Source organism: Phoxinus phoxinus, assembly GCF_949152265.1.
Source record: "Phoxinus phoxinus genome assembly, chromosome: 12".
NCBI classification, from domain to species: Eukaryota; Metazoa; Chordata; class Actinopteri; order Cypriniformes; family Leuciscidae; genus Phoxinus; species Phoxinus phoxinus.
The window spans coordinates 5764289-5780869 of NC_136887.1; the positions used below are offsets into that span (position 1 = coordinate 5764289).

Consider the following 16581-nt stretch of genomic DNA (forward strand, 5'->3'; position numbering starts at 1 on the left):
GTGAATGCAGCAGATTTTAAACACCGCGCTGTGAACCAACTGAACGCGCTGAAAACGCGTGCATGATTAGTCATGACTCATAAGTATCAAATTACATTCATAACAGGCCTTAGAGAGAAGCATGTGCGTCAATATTATTATTTATTTATTAATTCAATTCGTTTTAATTAATTCGTTCATTCTTTTTTTCTATTAGTGACAGTAGACTAGAAGACTACTAAATGAAACACAAAGCCCTTTTAACAAGTATAGGCCTATCAATTTTATTTATTTGTTATATTATCTTCAATAATTACGAAAACCCGTGCAACAGGACTATCAATTTATTTAAATATTCAGTTTAATTTTTTATTGATTATATAGGACATTGAAAATTGCAGATCAAGCGCATGGGCTGCAGTTTCTCTTGTTATGAATTGTATCCTATTGTCCGTTATTACAGTTGACTACGCGAAGTGATATGGAACTGTAATGAGGTCAAGACCTGCCTGGAACTACTTTAGCCGTGCGGTTCCCTGAATATAATTGCACACCTCAGAACGTTCGTCAACCAATCAGATTCAAGCATTCAACGGCCCTGTAGTATAAGCAGTATTGTTTCATGGGGACATTAAATCCTCCACACTGTAGGAATGACCCTATTGTTGTTGTTGTTGTTGTTGGCAGGTCCAGGTGCCAGGGATGACCGGCAATATCCAGTTTGACAGCTTTGGTCGCAGATCAAACTATACTATTGATGTTTATGAAATGAAAACAGGGGGACCAAGAAAGGTAAGTCAGCAGTAAATGCTGTGTAAGCTCACTGAGATCAGTGTAAGAACTCAAATCATGGTCCATTTCAAGACTTCTATTCACTCGAATTGATTATTTATGATTAATAGCGTTATAGTTGTAAAGGGGGAAAAGCTGCACACTTCGGGGAACTTATCTAGGAAGGGAAACAGATTCGTTATAAAAATTGCCCTCCAAAAATGGCTTCTGTTTCTTAGGTTTGAGGTTATCAATATAAAAGTCTGACCAAATAAACTTTTGACAGATATATAGAAATAAAGTCAGAGAAAATAGACCAAAAATATTAATGACTTGCACTCCATGCTACTAAGTAGAAATAGCATATTGAACTTGACACCCATGTTTGATTTGATTTTCACAACCATTAAGGCTAGACACCACGTATAAATAGATTTCACATACTTCCCCAGTTTATACTGTACACCACAGTAAATTAAGACATTACATTCTGTATAAGTTTTCAGAAATTATACGTTTTGATATGCAAATGATCTCATAAAAAAAATGCTCTAATATGCATACATTTCCAGAAGAGAAACCTGAACATTGGATAAAGCAATCTCAAATTGTTTTTCATTTTGTTTGCATATTAGAGTAATTTTTTTTTACAGATGTGATTTTGGATGTCTCTTTTTATCACTCCATAAATCAAAAAGATTTTCACCATGTTCACCAGAATATAGATGTGGTGCATGAAAGTGCTACTTTTTGCCCGTGGTGTCTTGCCTTAACTGGTTGCAAAAGAAGTTGCTTGGACAAGCCCTCCAATATGTCCTAACTTCCAGTTTCAACAAGAAATGCATAAAAACAGTTCATCAAACCAATGCATGGGGTATTTAAAGGAATAGTTCACCCAAAAATGAAAATTACTCCATAATTTACTCACCGTCAAGCCATCCTAGGTGTATATGACTTTCTTATTTCAGCCGAACACAAATCAGAGTTATATTAAATAATATAATTTTTTGAATAGCGCCCGAGTTTTTGAAGCTCCAAAAAGCGCATCCATCCATCCAGGCCCGGTTCTACGGGGGTGCTAAGCACCCTCAAACACAATCAAGAGCGCCCTCACTTGATACTTTAATAACGTGCATGTAATAATCCAGTGCATATTTGTGTTAGTGCTCTGAAGAATGTCAAACGTATCGATTTACAATGTGTTTTTGCAGCGGTGAGCAATGTAGCCACTCACAGACATAGTTGTTGATCTCTTAAACGCAATGACCAATCAGAGGTGTTTAGGTTAGTCAGAATCCACTCTTCCCAGCTTTGTAATGGCGTTGAATAGTGCCTGAGTTTTTGAAGCTCCAGAAAGAGCCTCCATCCAGCATATATTAATGGATATAGGCTGAAGCCTCGAAAGCAAGCCAAACCTCTCGCTTTACAATCACTAAAACGCTGTCGCTTTGTCAGTACATCGCGATCTCACAAAGTTTATGACTCAAAACGTGATTTTTATTCAGCGCTGAGTTACCCTGGCCTTTGAAACCTCTCATTAACAAACAAAGTGTAGACACAATTAGTGTTGTCACAAGTACCGATTTCGGTACCAAGTCGGCTACAATGATCAACGCTTTAAAAACATGTTGTCTTTGATGCTCTTCCCCGAGCGCTTAGACACACACAGGAGTGTTTGAAAGCAGGTGTCTATCTGCGGACCCCTAATACATCCACTGATAGACGCCTGCTTTCAAACACTCCCATGTGTATCTGTGCAAGCGCTCGGGGAAGACAACATGTTTTTGAAGCATTGATCATTGTAGCCAATCAGAGACATATATGTTAAGCGCGTAAACGCAATGGCCAATCACAGACATATATTTGGAGCGCGTGAACACAATGGCCAATCAGATGCGTTAAAGAATCCGTACAACAGCGCTCATAATACTGCGGGGGAATGCTGGTATCGTCTCATTTTTAACATTTCAGAACCCACTTGGTACCGAAGTCGATACTTTTGACAACACTACACAATGTAAGTAAGAGGTTTAAGGTGAATTGTTGGCAGCTTTATTGATTATAACAGAACTTTGTGAGATCGCGATGTACTGACAGCATTTTAGTGATTGTAAAGCGAGAGGTCAAGTCAAGTCTTAATTTATATAGCGCTTTAAACTATGTAGATTGTTTCAAAGCAGCTTTACAGAGATAAACGGATCATTTAAGGTAACAGATTGTTTTGACTTTATAGCGGATCTTGAATATAGATATTTTCCAGCTAAAGTTAGTTTTGATTGATTCACTTCCGTCGCAATGATCATTTGTTATTAAATTAGAGACCGCTAAGATGACACCGTTCTCTCTACACAGACTTTAAACGTGAACCTGTGAGAAACACTGATGGCGCTCACATGTAGTGTAACTCTATAGTTATGCGCATTTGAATATATGTGCGCAGGTTTGTAATTCCCTACAAACCAAGCCTAAACAAACTATTTGTCTTGCCTTAAACATTTTTAAACAGAGTTGTATCACTTCGGGGTAGATACGTGAAACTGAAATTATCCCGACAACGCTTTATCTGTAGAGTGGTACAGGGATCCTCCATAGGGAGAGGCTAGTTTTAGGTCTTGGCCCGCTTTCGAGGCTTTCGCCTATATAATCCATTAAATAAATCTATGCTGGATGGAGGCTCTTTCTGGAGCTTCAAAAACACGGGCACTATTTAAAGCCATTAAAAAGCTGGGAAGAGACAAGATATTATTTAATATAAATCCAATTGTGTTCGGCTGAAAGAAGAAAGTCATATACACCTAGGATGGCTTGAGGGTGAGTAAATGATGGGATAATTAAATTTTTTGGGTGAACTATTCCTTTAAGGCCACTATTCCCAAACAAGATAGTTTACCAAACCAATGACCTTCAGCAGCTTGAATCAACATAACCAGTATGCATTAGCTTTCCTGTGAGCTAATAGCAACAGCCCTTTATAAAGCACAGGAACAATCTCTGTGAAAAAGAGTAGTTTAGCCTAAGGTTAGATGGGGTCATGGTCGGTAAGGAGACGTACATTGACAGTGACTGTCAGAAGTGATGTACAACACTGTGTTGCACCCCTGTGCAGTGTCACCTCAGTGATGCCCTAGTGGCTAGTGCTATGCTAACGGATCTGACACATGCCACTCAACCACTAAACAACTCGAGCATATAACAAAGAGAAAACGCACTGCACCTTTTGATAACAGAATGCGCTGAGCAAAACCCAGTTGAGTTTTAGCTGAAGAGAATTACATCCAAGAGTAACTTCCAGCTTTTGCATCCCTGGAAATTCCACCATAAGCATTTTTTTTTTCTATTTAACAAATGTCAGCCAAGAATTTGCCTTTTTTGTTTAACTCCAGGCAATAACCGCAGCAGCACAGAGACCTAATACTTTTTTAATGAGCACAATCTTACGAGAGAACACATCCACAACAGCTCCTTAGCCGAGCAGAAGGGCTGAGGGAGGGTTGGGGGGTTGCTAGTTAGCATTGGTGCAGTAAACATATCTGCTGTTTGATAATAACATGAACGTTTTCCCTTTGCAGATCGGATACTGGAACGAGTTTGAACGCTTTGTTAATATAATGGATCAGCAGTTCACCAACGATTCCTCCTCAGTGGAAAACCGAACAATTGTGGTCACTACTATTATGGTACACGCTCCATGACGTTTTAAACGTGTCGCATTTTCTGCCCATCAGGGTCATGGTGTTGACTCCTAGATTGATACATTCTGTCCTGGGCGGGTAGAAGTACATTTCTTTTGTGTTGCTTTCCATCCACTCATTACACGTTGAAACAGTCGAACGCAAGGAAAAGCGGCGCATGAGTGTTTCAACTGTATTCGTGTGGGTGTCAAAGCATTTTGATTTTCCATATATCAGTGGCCTGTCGTAGCAGTGACATCACAATAACGGCATTAGGTATGATGGTTTTACATTGACATCATCAAAGTAGACATTCAATGCATATGTAGGTAAGACTTGATTCCACTCATCAAGTAAATGGTCAGTGACACATGAGCTAGAACAGCAAGCTAACGCTTACCGCACCAAAGAAGGGTTCGATGGTTTGCCTCTGGCAAAGTACAAGCGTATTTGAGCAAGGCCATGGATGAGGCCTTTGCACAGATCCACTTTACATTGACCGAAGGACTGCTCAATGCTGACGTATCACTTCATCTCCCGCAGTTAACAACGTTAGCTTTAGCATCAGCCTCCAATTGGCAAGGCGAATACACATCTCTGAGGAATTCAAATCAATGCTCACAACATCATCCCATGTAAAACAGCAATCGCTTGTAATTGTTTTGTTTCACCAAAAACCAAGGTCAGTCTTTCAAATGACTTGGATGTGAGCAATTAAACCAGCAGCTGTCGGTTATTCCATCAGTGGGATTCAGGAGGAAAACAATCGCACAAAGGATGAGGTGAGAGGATACATTCAGCACAGAACAAACAAACCATCGCTAACCCACTGGTACCCTAATTGTCTCTGACTCTAATGGGATGCGTTTTCTCTGCGAGAAGCCATATTGTTTGGTAATAATGATGTGCTTAAAAAAAGCAAGCCGCTGCCGCAGTGTTTGAAATGGGGGCGAAAGAGAGGATAAAACCAGCTTGCACAATTTTCTTTGTTCAATTCTGTATGTCGACAAAGTGCTTCTGAGTTTGGATTCTAACGACGGCTTTGTTTTTTTGCTTCCCTACTGAAAAGACCATATATTGTGTTTTTGGATGCTGGGCCCCAGCATGACACGCTGGTGTGCTGGTGTAAATAGTTAAACCAGTTCGTCAGCCAGCATCACCAGAATGACCATGCTAGTCGACCTGTGCTGGTCCACCAGCTAGAACGAAACAGCAATACCTGGCATAAACCAGCCTGAAATTCATGCTGGTGTAAGCTGGTCTTTTTAGCAGGGCTTTGGTCAATGTTATTTCTGTTGGAATGATAAAGGCTTCTGGCGCATATAGGTGCAACGTGCTTGAACAGAATCAACACTATGATTCCTCTGCAGTCACTGCCATTTACTTCATGAATCGGATTCCTTTTCACTTCATACGTTCTTGCCTACCTCACCTACCTCACCTGTCACCCTCAACTTAGCCAATGCATCTCAGACCCTTGGGATATTGCACCACGGCCGTGTGTATGTGTGCGTGTGAAAGAGAGAAGCAGAATCGAACCAACTTTTATTTGTCTCCAATGCTCTTCGTGGTCTCAAACCTCGTTTACACCTGATATCATCCATCTCGAAGGTTTTGATCCCAAGACCAAGATCAAAACTAAACCTCTCAAAGCACAAACCCAAACCAAGACCCAGCCATCTAAGAACTAGGCTTCCAGTTGTCAATGCACCAAAACAGAAAAAGGTGAATTTCTAACACTGTGCCACTGTATATAAGTCAGCCAAGGCCATGAATTTCTTGCAACTTTTCTGTAAGTACTTTAAAAGATACCGTGCCAACTTAAGAGTTATGTAATTGTTATCTATAATGATAACGCTGGAACTCAGACAGCCACAAGTCAAGTCCCAGATCATGACCATGCAGAATGTATAGCCGCGTTTCCACCGGAATTACCCGGAACAATTTGTCCCAGGACCTTTTTTTGCCCCAGACCGGTTGCTTTCTGCGTTTACACCGCGGTCTAAAGTACCGGGAAGATTATAAACTGCGCGCGTCTGCTCCTCCCAGTCTGCGGCGGACAGTAATCAGTTTTGAGCGCCACATTTATAATAAGTTTGGAGAAGATTCAAACTGTGCTGAGGTTGTTTGTGATGTATTGGTTTACTAACGAGGTAATTAACAAAACGGCAGAAAAGAGACGAGCACTGATACTAAAGCGTGTTCAGAAAGCTCGTAATGCTATAAAATTAGACGATGCGGACATTGACCCTGAGATGGCTGGGACGAACAGGCAGAAAATTTCCTGTTACACAAATACGCTTAATAAAGCCTGAACCTCGTTGTCGGTCCAGCTGTGTGTGTTTTTTTTAATTAAATTCCATATTTGCAGACACACAACTCTTATTGCATGAAGCCACGAACCGCAATAGATTTTTTAAAATGCCGGTTAAATTAGAATGCTGCGTGGAGTCATCCAATCAAAATGCGGCGTGAACAACCAATCAGCATGTTCAGCGCACAAGTCCCGCCCCCGAAAGTTCCTGAACTTTGTAAAAGCACTACCTCGCCAGCAGGGACTTTAGGAGGGGGAAATATTTACCCAGAACTTCATTTAGACCCTGATTCCTGCGGTGTAAACACACCGAGTACCAGCCCAAAGTTCCTAGTTCCTGTGGAAAGTTCCCGCGGTGGAAACGCGGCTTATGCAATTTCTTGAGATCTCAAGACTAAGAGTGCAAGATCCAGACTCTACACCAGGTGTAGACAGCGATTCGTCTCAGTTGGCCACTCGTGATTGGATCACCCGAGACAGATGTTAATATCAGGTGTAAAGAGGGCCTTAGAAGGAGCTGGGCGATTAGCTTTCTGACTACGGCCACATGTGGATCAATGTCCCGCAATTCCCTGTCTGCTGCTTCTGTCGTTCCTCTTGTACGTGTTCCAGTTTGGTGGATTATGTGTGTGAGAGAATGGGTGGGAAAGAATATCCCAGCATGCCTGCATGCCTGTGACTGATAAGCTGTCGGTGGGCTCTGGTGCCTGTGACACCAGACAATTAAAGCAATAAGCAAAGATGGTAATAAATGAGTGTGTGTTTGGTTAACAGGAAGCACCATATGTGATGTACAAGAAAAACCACATGCATCTGGATGGCAATGACAAGTATGAGGGCTACTGTGTCGATTTAGCTTCTGAGATTGCCAAACATGTCGGGATTAAGTACAGACTGTCCATAGTCATGGACGGAAAGTATGGCGCCCGTGACCCTGAGACCAAGACTTGGAACGGGATGGTGGGTGAACTAGTCTATGGGGTGAGTAGTGATACACTAACCTTTCCTTCTGCAGTTGTCTCTTGTATTCATGAACCTTGCATAAATGATTTAGAGAAATTGCTGTCAAATAAGGCGTTGGAAGAAGTCAATTGCCTTTTTGTCTTCCGCTCATGGGAGAGAGCGTGGGGAAACTGACTGGGAATGTCTGGGTGTCATTCAACTATAACTGCAGCCAGACAGTGCGGGTGGCGACATTGTGTCTTAAACATGCACCTTCCCAGCATGCACTGCTTTGATTTCCTCTCAATGCTGCTGGATCTCAAAGGCACTTTTCACAGTGCGCCCAGGCAGCCCGCCATTTTTGCATTTGTCAAAGCGCTCCCCTGCTATAAATGGAGGAAAACCCAGAGAAATCACTTCCAATTCCCCGAGCCGACATTCAAGAATGAAGACCATATACAAAATGCATGAGGGTTAGGCTACCTCATCTGTTCAATTTCCTTACCATCAGCCAGAGAGATTGCCTGGTTTTGATGTGCTAACGTTGGAAATTATACTCAAATTATTCTCAAAATGAAAAAAAAAAAATTGCATGTGGAGATAAAACGAAAAAATATCCCCACCAACGAACCATCGAGCATAATAGTGCCGCCTTTCAGCTCAGATAGTCAAGACCGACGTTTCTCAGCCACGTTTGACCTTTTGACAAATATATTTATCTGATTTTGCAAGTCTTTCAAAGGTTATCTCACAGAATGGCCTTTCAATATATAGTCATCCATGCTAAGCTTTTTCTTAATAGCTTGTAGTGTAGCGAATTACTTTTTCAAGAGCGTATAGCTTGACTGTAGTTTAACCGCTTTGGGTTATGAGTAGCTTTTAACACTTTCCAAATAACGTCCCCAACACTGATTGATACTATAATCATGTAATCAAATTATAATCATATGATCCACTCCTGTCATCTCAAGACTCAAAGTTTGCAGACAGTATTGACAGCTCAGTGCTTTTATAAGGCGAATGTAGAAACACAGCGTTCGTGGATTTGTTTTTCCGTTACTCGCCACAAGCAGATTAAAAAATAAATGAATCCTCTGGGATTCTTCTAAATGAAATAAGTGGATTAGTTGACATGGAAGTGTTATTTCATCTCTTTTTTTCTTTCTTTCATGTTTTATCAACAGGTCTGCTTTTAAATATCAATTGGATTTACCTGTGCAAGTGTGTGCAATACATGGCTAATTTCAAAGCTAGATGCGATTATTTATCTAGCGTGCGGTAGACGTTGAGAGTTTTGAGGCATATTTCTTCCTCACTGATAAATCACTTCTGGTAGACTCTTAATTAGCTATTTATATGCAAATGATTATATGATTTATTGAGACCATACACCGGAGTTCCATTCACTACAACCACAAGATAAAAGGATATTAATATTTGTAGAGGCTTTTATAACCAGCGTTCACCTGCAGAGTTTCCGTGACCTTATACTTCCTGATTGCATAACTAATGTCCTCCTGGCTGAGGACACATGTGAGATCAAATCTTTCACTGCCTTTTTATTATATGCTCATGCTAGAGTGCCTCTGAGGATTATGGGAAGTGGAAAGCGGCTGTGCCTCATATCTGCAGCTCCCACAGCAACATCATGTGAAGCATGAGAAGGGAAGCGTTGAAAAAAGATTTCCCAACAAAGTGTCCTGCTCGTTCCGATTACGCTCTGTCTGTGTCCAGATACAGCGGTGTAGGGGTCACAGAAATTAGCAAGACTCTTGCTATCTAGTCAAGTGAACGCTCAGCTGTCACTTCTGCGCTACACGGTCAAAAGCCTGTTCTGTTACGCCTCGCATCATGTGCTTCTCTGAGGCAGTGAAAGTCCTTTTCCTGGTTTCCTTCCAAACACCAAAGTCTGAGAAAACACAAAATGTCCGCCTTTCTCGCTCTAGATGTAATATTCTGTGGCAGATATGATTGATTCACACCAATGCTCATAGAATATTCCCGGTTCAACACAGTGTGGACAACATCTACAGAAAATAATTGAATATGTCTCTCAGTTTGTAAAAACAAAAAATGGTGCTTGTACAGTAATGCACCAATCACTGTTTTGAAAGTAGTGTCGCAACATCTCTTTATGGATTTGTCTCTGCAAATTATATCCAATTTTTCCAAAATCATGTGATGATTAGCCTATATAAACATGGAAACATGATACGTGCAGAGATACAGCAAACTCCACCAACAGGAATTACCAGACTTTTCTATACACATGATTTAATCAAGCACATCAGATTAGCATGCTAAATGCTAAATAGTAGCCTCATTTCTTGTTGAGTAAAGCTACAAATAACATATTCTTGTTGTAACCGCTCTCAACTTAAGCAAAAGCTCCACACTTCAGCATAATGGTGAAAATATATTAATATTATATCAATAAAAATATATGCTGCTATATTATTATATTAAACGGTTATATATCTTGACATTAGTCTCATCTTCCTCAAAAAAACAGTTTTAGTTAATGCCAAAATATGCACCTTAATATGTCCCCCCAAAATATAGATAAATTAATCCTGCATTTTACAAATGTAAGTGGATTGCACTTGCGAAATGATGGGTAATTGTTTTACGTAAGCTTATTTTTTTTAATTAATTAAAAAAGGAAAAATTCATTCTACCTCGAAAAGCTCAAATAATGCACTTTTTAGAGCAAAACTGATAAAAACGTATTATTTTTTTCTGTGTATAAATCCACCTTAATACTTCCATTGTATATTCCATTGTAAAATACTTCTATTGTATATTGAGGGTCCACACCCTCAGCACCCAACACAGATCAAAGGCATTACGCATAACTTTTTTGTTCAGTGAAATGAATGCACTATATTGTGATGGACGATCTGTCCAGGGTTTCCCCAACTGTGGCCTGAGACTCTGAGATAGACTCCACGCGCACCTGACCTGCAGAGGATACCCGTTTTGGAGAATGGATGGATCTACTTTATTTAGTTTTCAAATATTTATTTGTTAATATTTAGTATTTTGAGCGGATTTCATGGTGCTAGACAATTCAAATTCAATTCAAATTCAATTTATTTATATATAAAATAATACAAAAATGAGAAAAAAAAATATGTATTCTCAATTTTTTCTCAATTTTTTTTCAGCAAAGGTATTTAAAATCCAATTCATGGAAGGCAGATTGGTGCCATCTGGTGGTAGACATAAAGAAAATCCTATGTAATACCATGGTGTAGCCACTAGATGCCTGTATAGCCCTGCATATAAATTTATGTGGGATGTATGTTCCCTATTAACTTCTAAGAGTATTTTAAGATATAATTACTTGCAACTGGAAATAGCTTTTCAATTGGACACATATTTAGACATTATCAAATGCTACTTCGTCCATAGTGACTGATTTGAAGATTGTACCCCCAAAAAAATCGCTCTGTATTTTAGGAATTTTTGGCCATGAAAATCACAAATGTGACCATCTTAAAACTATCGTTTTCTAATGATTTTCAGAAAAAAGTTTCATAACATTCCGCTGAAGTAAAAACAAAAAAATCATAATTTAAGTTATATATAACATAAGTTTGGTCTAAAATGACGGTAAAATTATATTTTATGTTGCTGTGACTGTGGTTCTTGTTTTTACAAACTGAGGTTTGTCAGTGGTAACCAACAGCAAGCCACCAAAAGTGTTTTTCTGAAACCGGAATATTCCATAAACTCTTTCCCCGTCAGCGTTTTTTTTTTTTTTTAGTTGTCTATGTTAGCATTTTTTATAATTTTCACAAAACTTACATGGCCCATTTTGAATGTCTGAAAATGCAACATATCAAAAGAAAGAACAGAGCCTTTGCTTTAAAGAAAGAAAAAAGTATTCTTGCTTCATGCATTCATTTTTATCAACACTTGAATTTGGGTCATTTTCAAATAAAAAATGCAACATTTGGAACAAAAAGCTGAGAAAATCATGTATATGACGTGCATAAACAATGCTTTTAGCGCTTGTTTCTGCTACTTTTTTTGCCTGTGTTTTAATCCGGGAATTCTCTACCCTTTCAGAAGTTGCGTAACAGCGCCACCTACCTTATAAATTCAGTCAATGGTGGGGAAAGAGTTATGACCCTTTGCAGTATACAGCTTGAAGTGAATCTGCATCCTAGCCTTCCTTCTGAGAAATTGATGTGTAAATACACAGTAATATTGCACTGCTTGTTTATTGCACTGGTGCATGTTCCGCACTAACACGTTTTGTTCATGTCCCCGTTTTCCAGAGAGCAGATATAGCAGTTGCACCGTTAACAATCACGCTTGTGCGAGAGGAAGTCATTGACTTTTCTAAGCCCTTCATGAGCTTGGGCATCTCCATCATGATCAAGAAACCGCAGAAGTCCAAGCCGGGTGTGTTCTCCTTCCTCGACCCTCTGGCATACGAGATCTGGATGTGTATCGTTTTCGCCTACATCGGCGTCAGCGTGGTGCTGTTCCTCGTGAGCCGCTTTAGCCCCTACGAGTGGCACCTGGATGAGACTGATGAAGCCAAAGACCCCCAGACCCCTCCAGACCCGCCTAATGACTTTGGGATTTTTAACAGCCTGTGGTTCTCTCTTGGGGCCTTCATGCAGCAGGGCTGTGATATCTCACCAAGGTTGGTGCCTCGTCCTGTCACTTCATAGTCATAAAAAGCTGTCCAGTCAGCCATGATGGAGCAAATGTAGCATGATATGGGCTTGAGGAATGGGCCATACATGGGTTTGTCCATGGTTTCCATGTTGGCATTGTCTGAAATTGGCGCAGTATCGGCCATAAATGGCTTTGTCCCAGTATGGACTAATTCGGTTTGCACAGTTCAATGAACAGACACTCGTTTAATGACCGTGTCTTTGAACAGATACTTAGATACACTTGGGTCCTGACTGAAAAACATCCCAGATTTTCAATACGACGTCAGACCAGATTGGAAATCTGGGATTTTCATATTCATCAATCACAAGACTATGGGAATTCATTAGTCAAAATATGTGATAACGGTAACACTTTACAGTAAGGTTCATTAGTTAACTACCTTAGCTTCTTCAGCATTTATTCATCTTTGTTAATATTAATTTCAACATTTACTAATACATAATTAAAATCGACCGTTGTATTTGTTAACATTACTTAAAGGGCACGTATTATGCCCCTTTTCACAAGATGTAAAAAAAGTCTCTGATGTCCCCAGAGTGTGTATGTGAAGTTTTAGCTCAAAATACCCCACAGATAATTTTTTACAGCATATTTAAATTGTCATTTTTGGGGGGCTGAGAAAAACGCACCGTTTTAGTGTGTCTCCTTTAAAAGTTAATGAGATGCGGTTCCACGCACAGGGGGCGGAGCCTAACCAGCCTCAGAGCCAGGACAATCTCATCTCACAGAAAGATGATAATATCAAAACAGAAACTCACAGTAATGGTGTTTGAGTCGGACAATAATGCCCACAGAGCTAGAGAATAAATGCTGAATAGAGATAGAACTGGTATGTTTATTTTAATTACGTTTATAACTTATATGCCATCTGCTCCACTATTAATACAAGCCTGCTGTGGTAGACCCCGTCTGAATGATGACCAAAATATACTGATGAGTTCAATTAAGTTTATTGTACATCACACAAATGATGAAGCGTTAGTTTTACTGCAGAAAATCACTGTGAGAATAAACACAGTATAAGAAGTGCGCATTAAGTCTTATCCATAAACTCACTCTCTCTCTCTCCCTTTCATTATCATGGAACATAACGTTACACAGCGAAGTACACAAAACACTCGTTACAACTAACAGTAAACAAATATATACACACCTTTTCAGTGGGTGCTTTATAAACTGGTAAACTGTATATCTGTATAACGACTCGTCATAAAGTGTTCGCTCTCACTTTCATTTCTGCCGTGATCAGTAACGTTAACTTAGTTCTGTCGCTCCGGAGACTGTAAGCTGGATCACGAGAGCAGTTGTACTGATCAATCCTCGAGTAACAACGAGAGTAAATGAAGACGGCTATGTTTATTCTAACATCCAAAAAACGAAACACCTCAATCGCTTTCAGAGACATTCTACAGCGTCGAAACAATGGCGGACTGTGTCCAGCTCACTCAGGGCGGGTCTATGCTCAAACTGCAGTGTCAATCAACAGTCGTGGGCGGGGCCTGTGCAATTCTACGTCACATTGCATTGATTCTGAGAACAGCTCGTTCTGAGACAGTGCTTATGAATTATGGGGATAAAAAAAAAAAAAAACTGGTTGGATTTCTATCATTATAGGGTGGTTGTGTACACACACTGCCAACACACATTTGTGTTCAATGTGAAAAACACCATGCAAAAAGTGAATTTTGCATAATAGGTGCTCTTTAAAGCATTGTGAACTAACATGAACAAACAATGAACAGCTGTATTTTTATGACCTAACATTAACAAAAATGAATAAATACTATATTTTGTATTTTATTATTAGTTTATTTAGCAGGGACACTGCAGAAACTATTTAAAGCAGCCGATGCTCCACATACAGGCTTCAAGCCAAAGGCTAATGTGCATTTTTTTACGACAATAAAACAATAACCAAAAAATTATTATAATAAATAACGCTGAGACCGTGTAAGACCATCAGTGTTCACAAACCTGCTTTTGTTTGTACCACTTTTTTAGATTTCTTTCAAAATTGTTCAACTCTATAACAAATGTATTGCTCATTGTTAGTTCATTAATACATTAATGTTAACTTATTGTGAAGTGTTACCGTGATAACTCATGCACATACCATGGTACATGACTGTGGTGATTCAGTAACATGTCGTTCAGTGCTGTATATCAATGACACAAGCTCCACAATACGTTTCTGTAAGGGACTTTACACATTAAACACATTACAGCTCTAATTCTGAGGCTAATTCCAGTATTTCACGTTTGAAAGAATATGCAGACACAGCTCTAGTTTTAATTTGTTCTTTTGTAAAGGATTAGCTGAGCAACATTCTCATTTGGTTCTTTCTATGAATTCCTCCTTTTTTTGTTTGAGAAGTCCTACTGCAGCACTTTTGTTGGCATCTGTGACGGAGATGTATGATTATTCACATTGTTCCCCCGTTTAACAGCAGGAAGTTGATTAATAATGACTCCGTTGTGCGGCTCGCTGTCATAGATCATTGTTCAGAGTGCCTTATATTCCCCACTGCCGGCTGCCAATTGAGTATTCAAAAATAAAAAAAGATTCATCGTTTCTCAATTTCAGATATTATATAAGATATTCAAAATATCTCAATAAATAACATACAGAAGACATATTTGCGGTGACGCATTAATTGATTGAAATTTGAATTTTGTATACATTTAAGTTGAAGTGACTTGAGGTGAAAAGTAATCCATACTCGGAATCTGAATTTCATATTAATGTGATTACATCCAATATTACACATCATACTTATGTTTAGTTTTTGCTCTAGATAGATTTTAAGTTTCTTTTCCCATCAGTGCAATCCTGCCTGCAGCTTTTAACCAGCATTCGTATGGGGTTATTATTGTTGCAATATTCCAAATAAATAGATTCATATTCACAAATAAATGTAAAGAGATTCACAAAAATGTATCGAATGCACAAATGAATAGATTAAGATCCACAAATAAATGTAAAGAGTTTCACAAAAAATTATAAAATTCACAAATAAATAAAATGAGATTTGCAAATAAATAAAATATTTACAAATGTTTTCTTATTTTCAAACACAACTCTGCCTGGCATTTATTTGTGAATCGGTTCCTGTGCATTTGTGAATCCCCTCACGCATTTGTGGATTTTGAAACACTTCTAGCGCAGACGTGCAGAGAAATCCACAAATAGGTGGACTCCACCCACCGCCTACTCAAGCCAATCAGATAACGGCCACATCGAGCTGGCCAATCGTAGCACGTTATCGCTTCAACCAATCACGTTAGGCTTTACGCTCGGGGCGGGAAGTGGGAACTGACTGATTCTTGCGTCAATGAAAGGAGCACTGGAGCGCAGTAGTAGCGCTGAACTGTGTGTGGTAAAAACACTCTGTTTTCAAAAGATTGTTGGAGTTTAAGGCCTCTTTATATTTCCATCAGGATACACTCAGGGAATTATGATAATCAGAGATCCCGAGCATCATGAACAGTCTCTACACCGGCAAGAGGCGCGACACAGCGCGTCAAAAGCAAATAGCTGTGCTTTTAGCAATAGTCTGTTCACTGCTGCCACTGCAGTTTAAATCATGTAAAACTAGCATGTTTGAAATGTTAACACACATTCCCTATGTGACGTCTGCTTAGCTTTATATGCATAATCGTGCTCTTAACGGCTCTGATCGTAGCCTGCTTATTGACTAGTGCTGGTTACTATCATATTTCGTGATAGTGTACTGGACGCGGGGCATTCATTGATAGTAAACGGATGCCCGCACTTCTGATGTAGCGGCTACTTCACGCAATTAGGACAAATGTTTTTGTATTTATACATTTGGGCTTATATTTGGTATTCTACATTACATTTATTTATATCCTATTGCTATTTGTCACTGCAATTGTGCTTTAAAAGGCAAAATCGTATAGTGTCATGCATCGTGTCTACCCTGTGCGAGGCAATCTACACTGGGCAAAGCGAATGTGCAAAAACATATGTCCTAATTGCGTGAAGTAGCCGCTACATCAGAAGTGCGGGCATCCGTTTACTATCAATGAATGCCCCGCGTCCAGTACACTATCACGAAATATGATAGTAACCAGCACTAGTCAATAAGCAGGCTACGATCAGAGCCGTTAAGAGCACGATTATATAAAGCTAAGCAGACGTCACATAGGGAATGTGTGTTAACATTTCAAACATGCTAGTTTTAC

At 39.5% G+C, this 16581-nt stretch overlaps 1 protein-coding gene across 5 annotated transcripts in view; it reads left to right on the plus strand.

Annotated features, from left to right (window-relative positions):
- gria3b (glutamate receptor, ionotropic, AMPA 3b) overlaps nucleotides 1-16581 on the plus strand; it is a 170133-nt gene that overhangs the window by 111202 nt on the left and 42350 nt on the right. For all 5 annotated transcript variants that reach the window (XR_013799696.1, XM_079630206.1, XM_079630207.1 and 2 more), the window contains exons 8-11: nucleotides 667-771; nucleotides 4320-4427; nucleotides 7510-7716; nucleotides 11964-12337. Coding sequence is in view for 4 of the 5 variants with exons in the window: in XM_079630206.1 (XP_079486332.1) it covers nucleotides 667-771; nucleotides 4320-4427; nucleotides 7510-7716; nucleotides 11964-12337 (794 nt within the window). In the remaining variant the exon portion in view is untranslated. The remainder of the gene's footprint in view (nucleotides 1-666; nucleotides 772-4319; nucleotides 4428-7509; nucleotides 7717-11963; nucleotides 12338-16581) is intronic.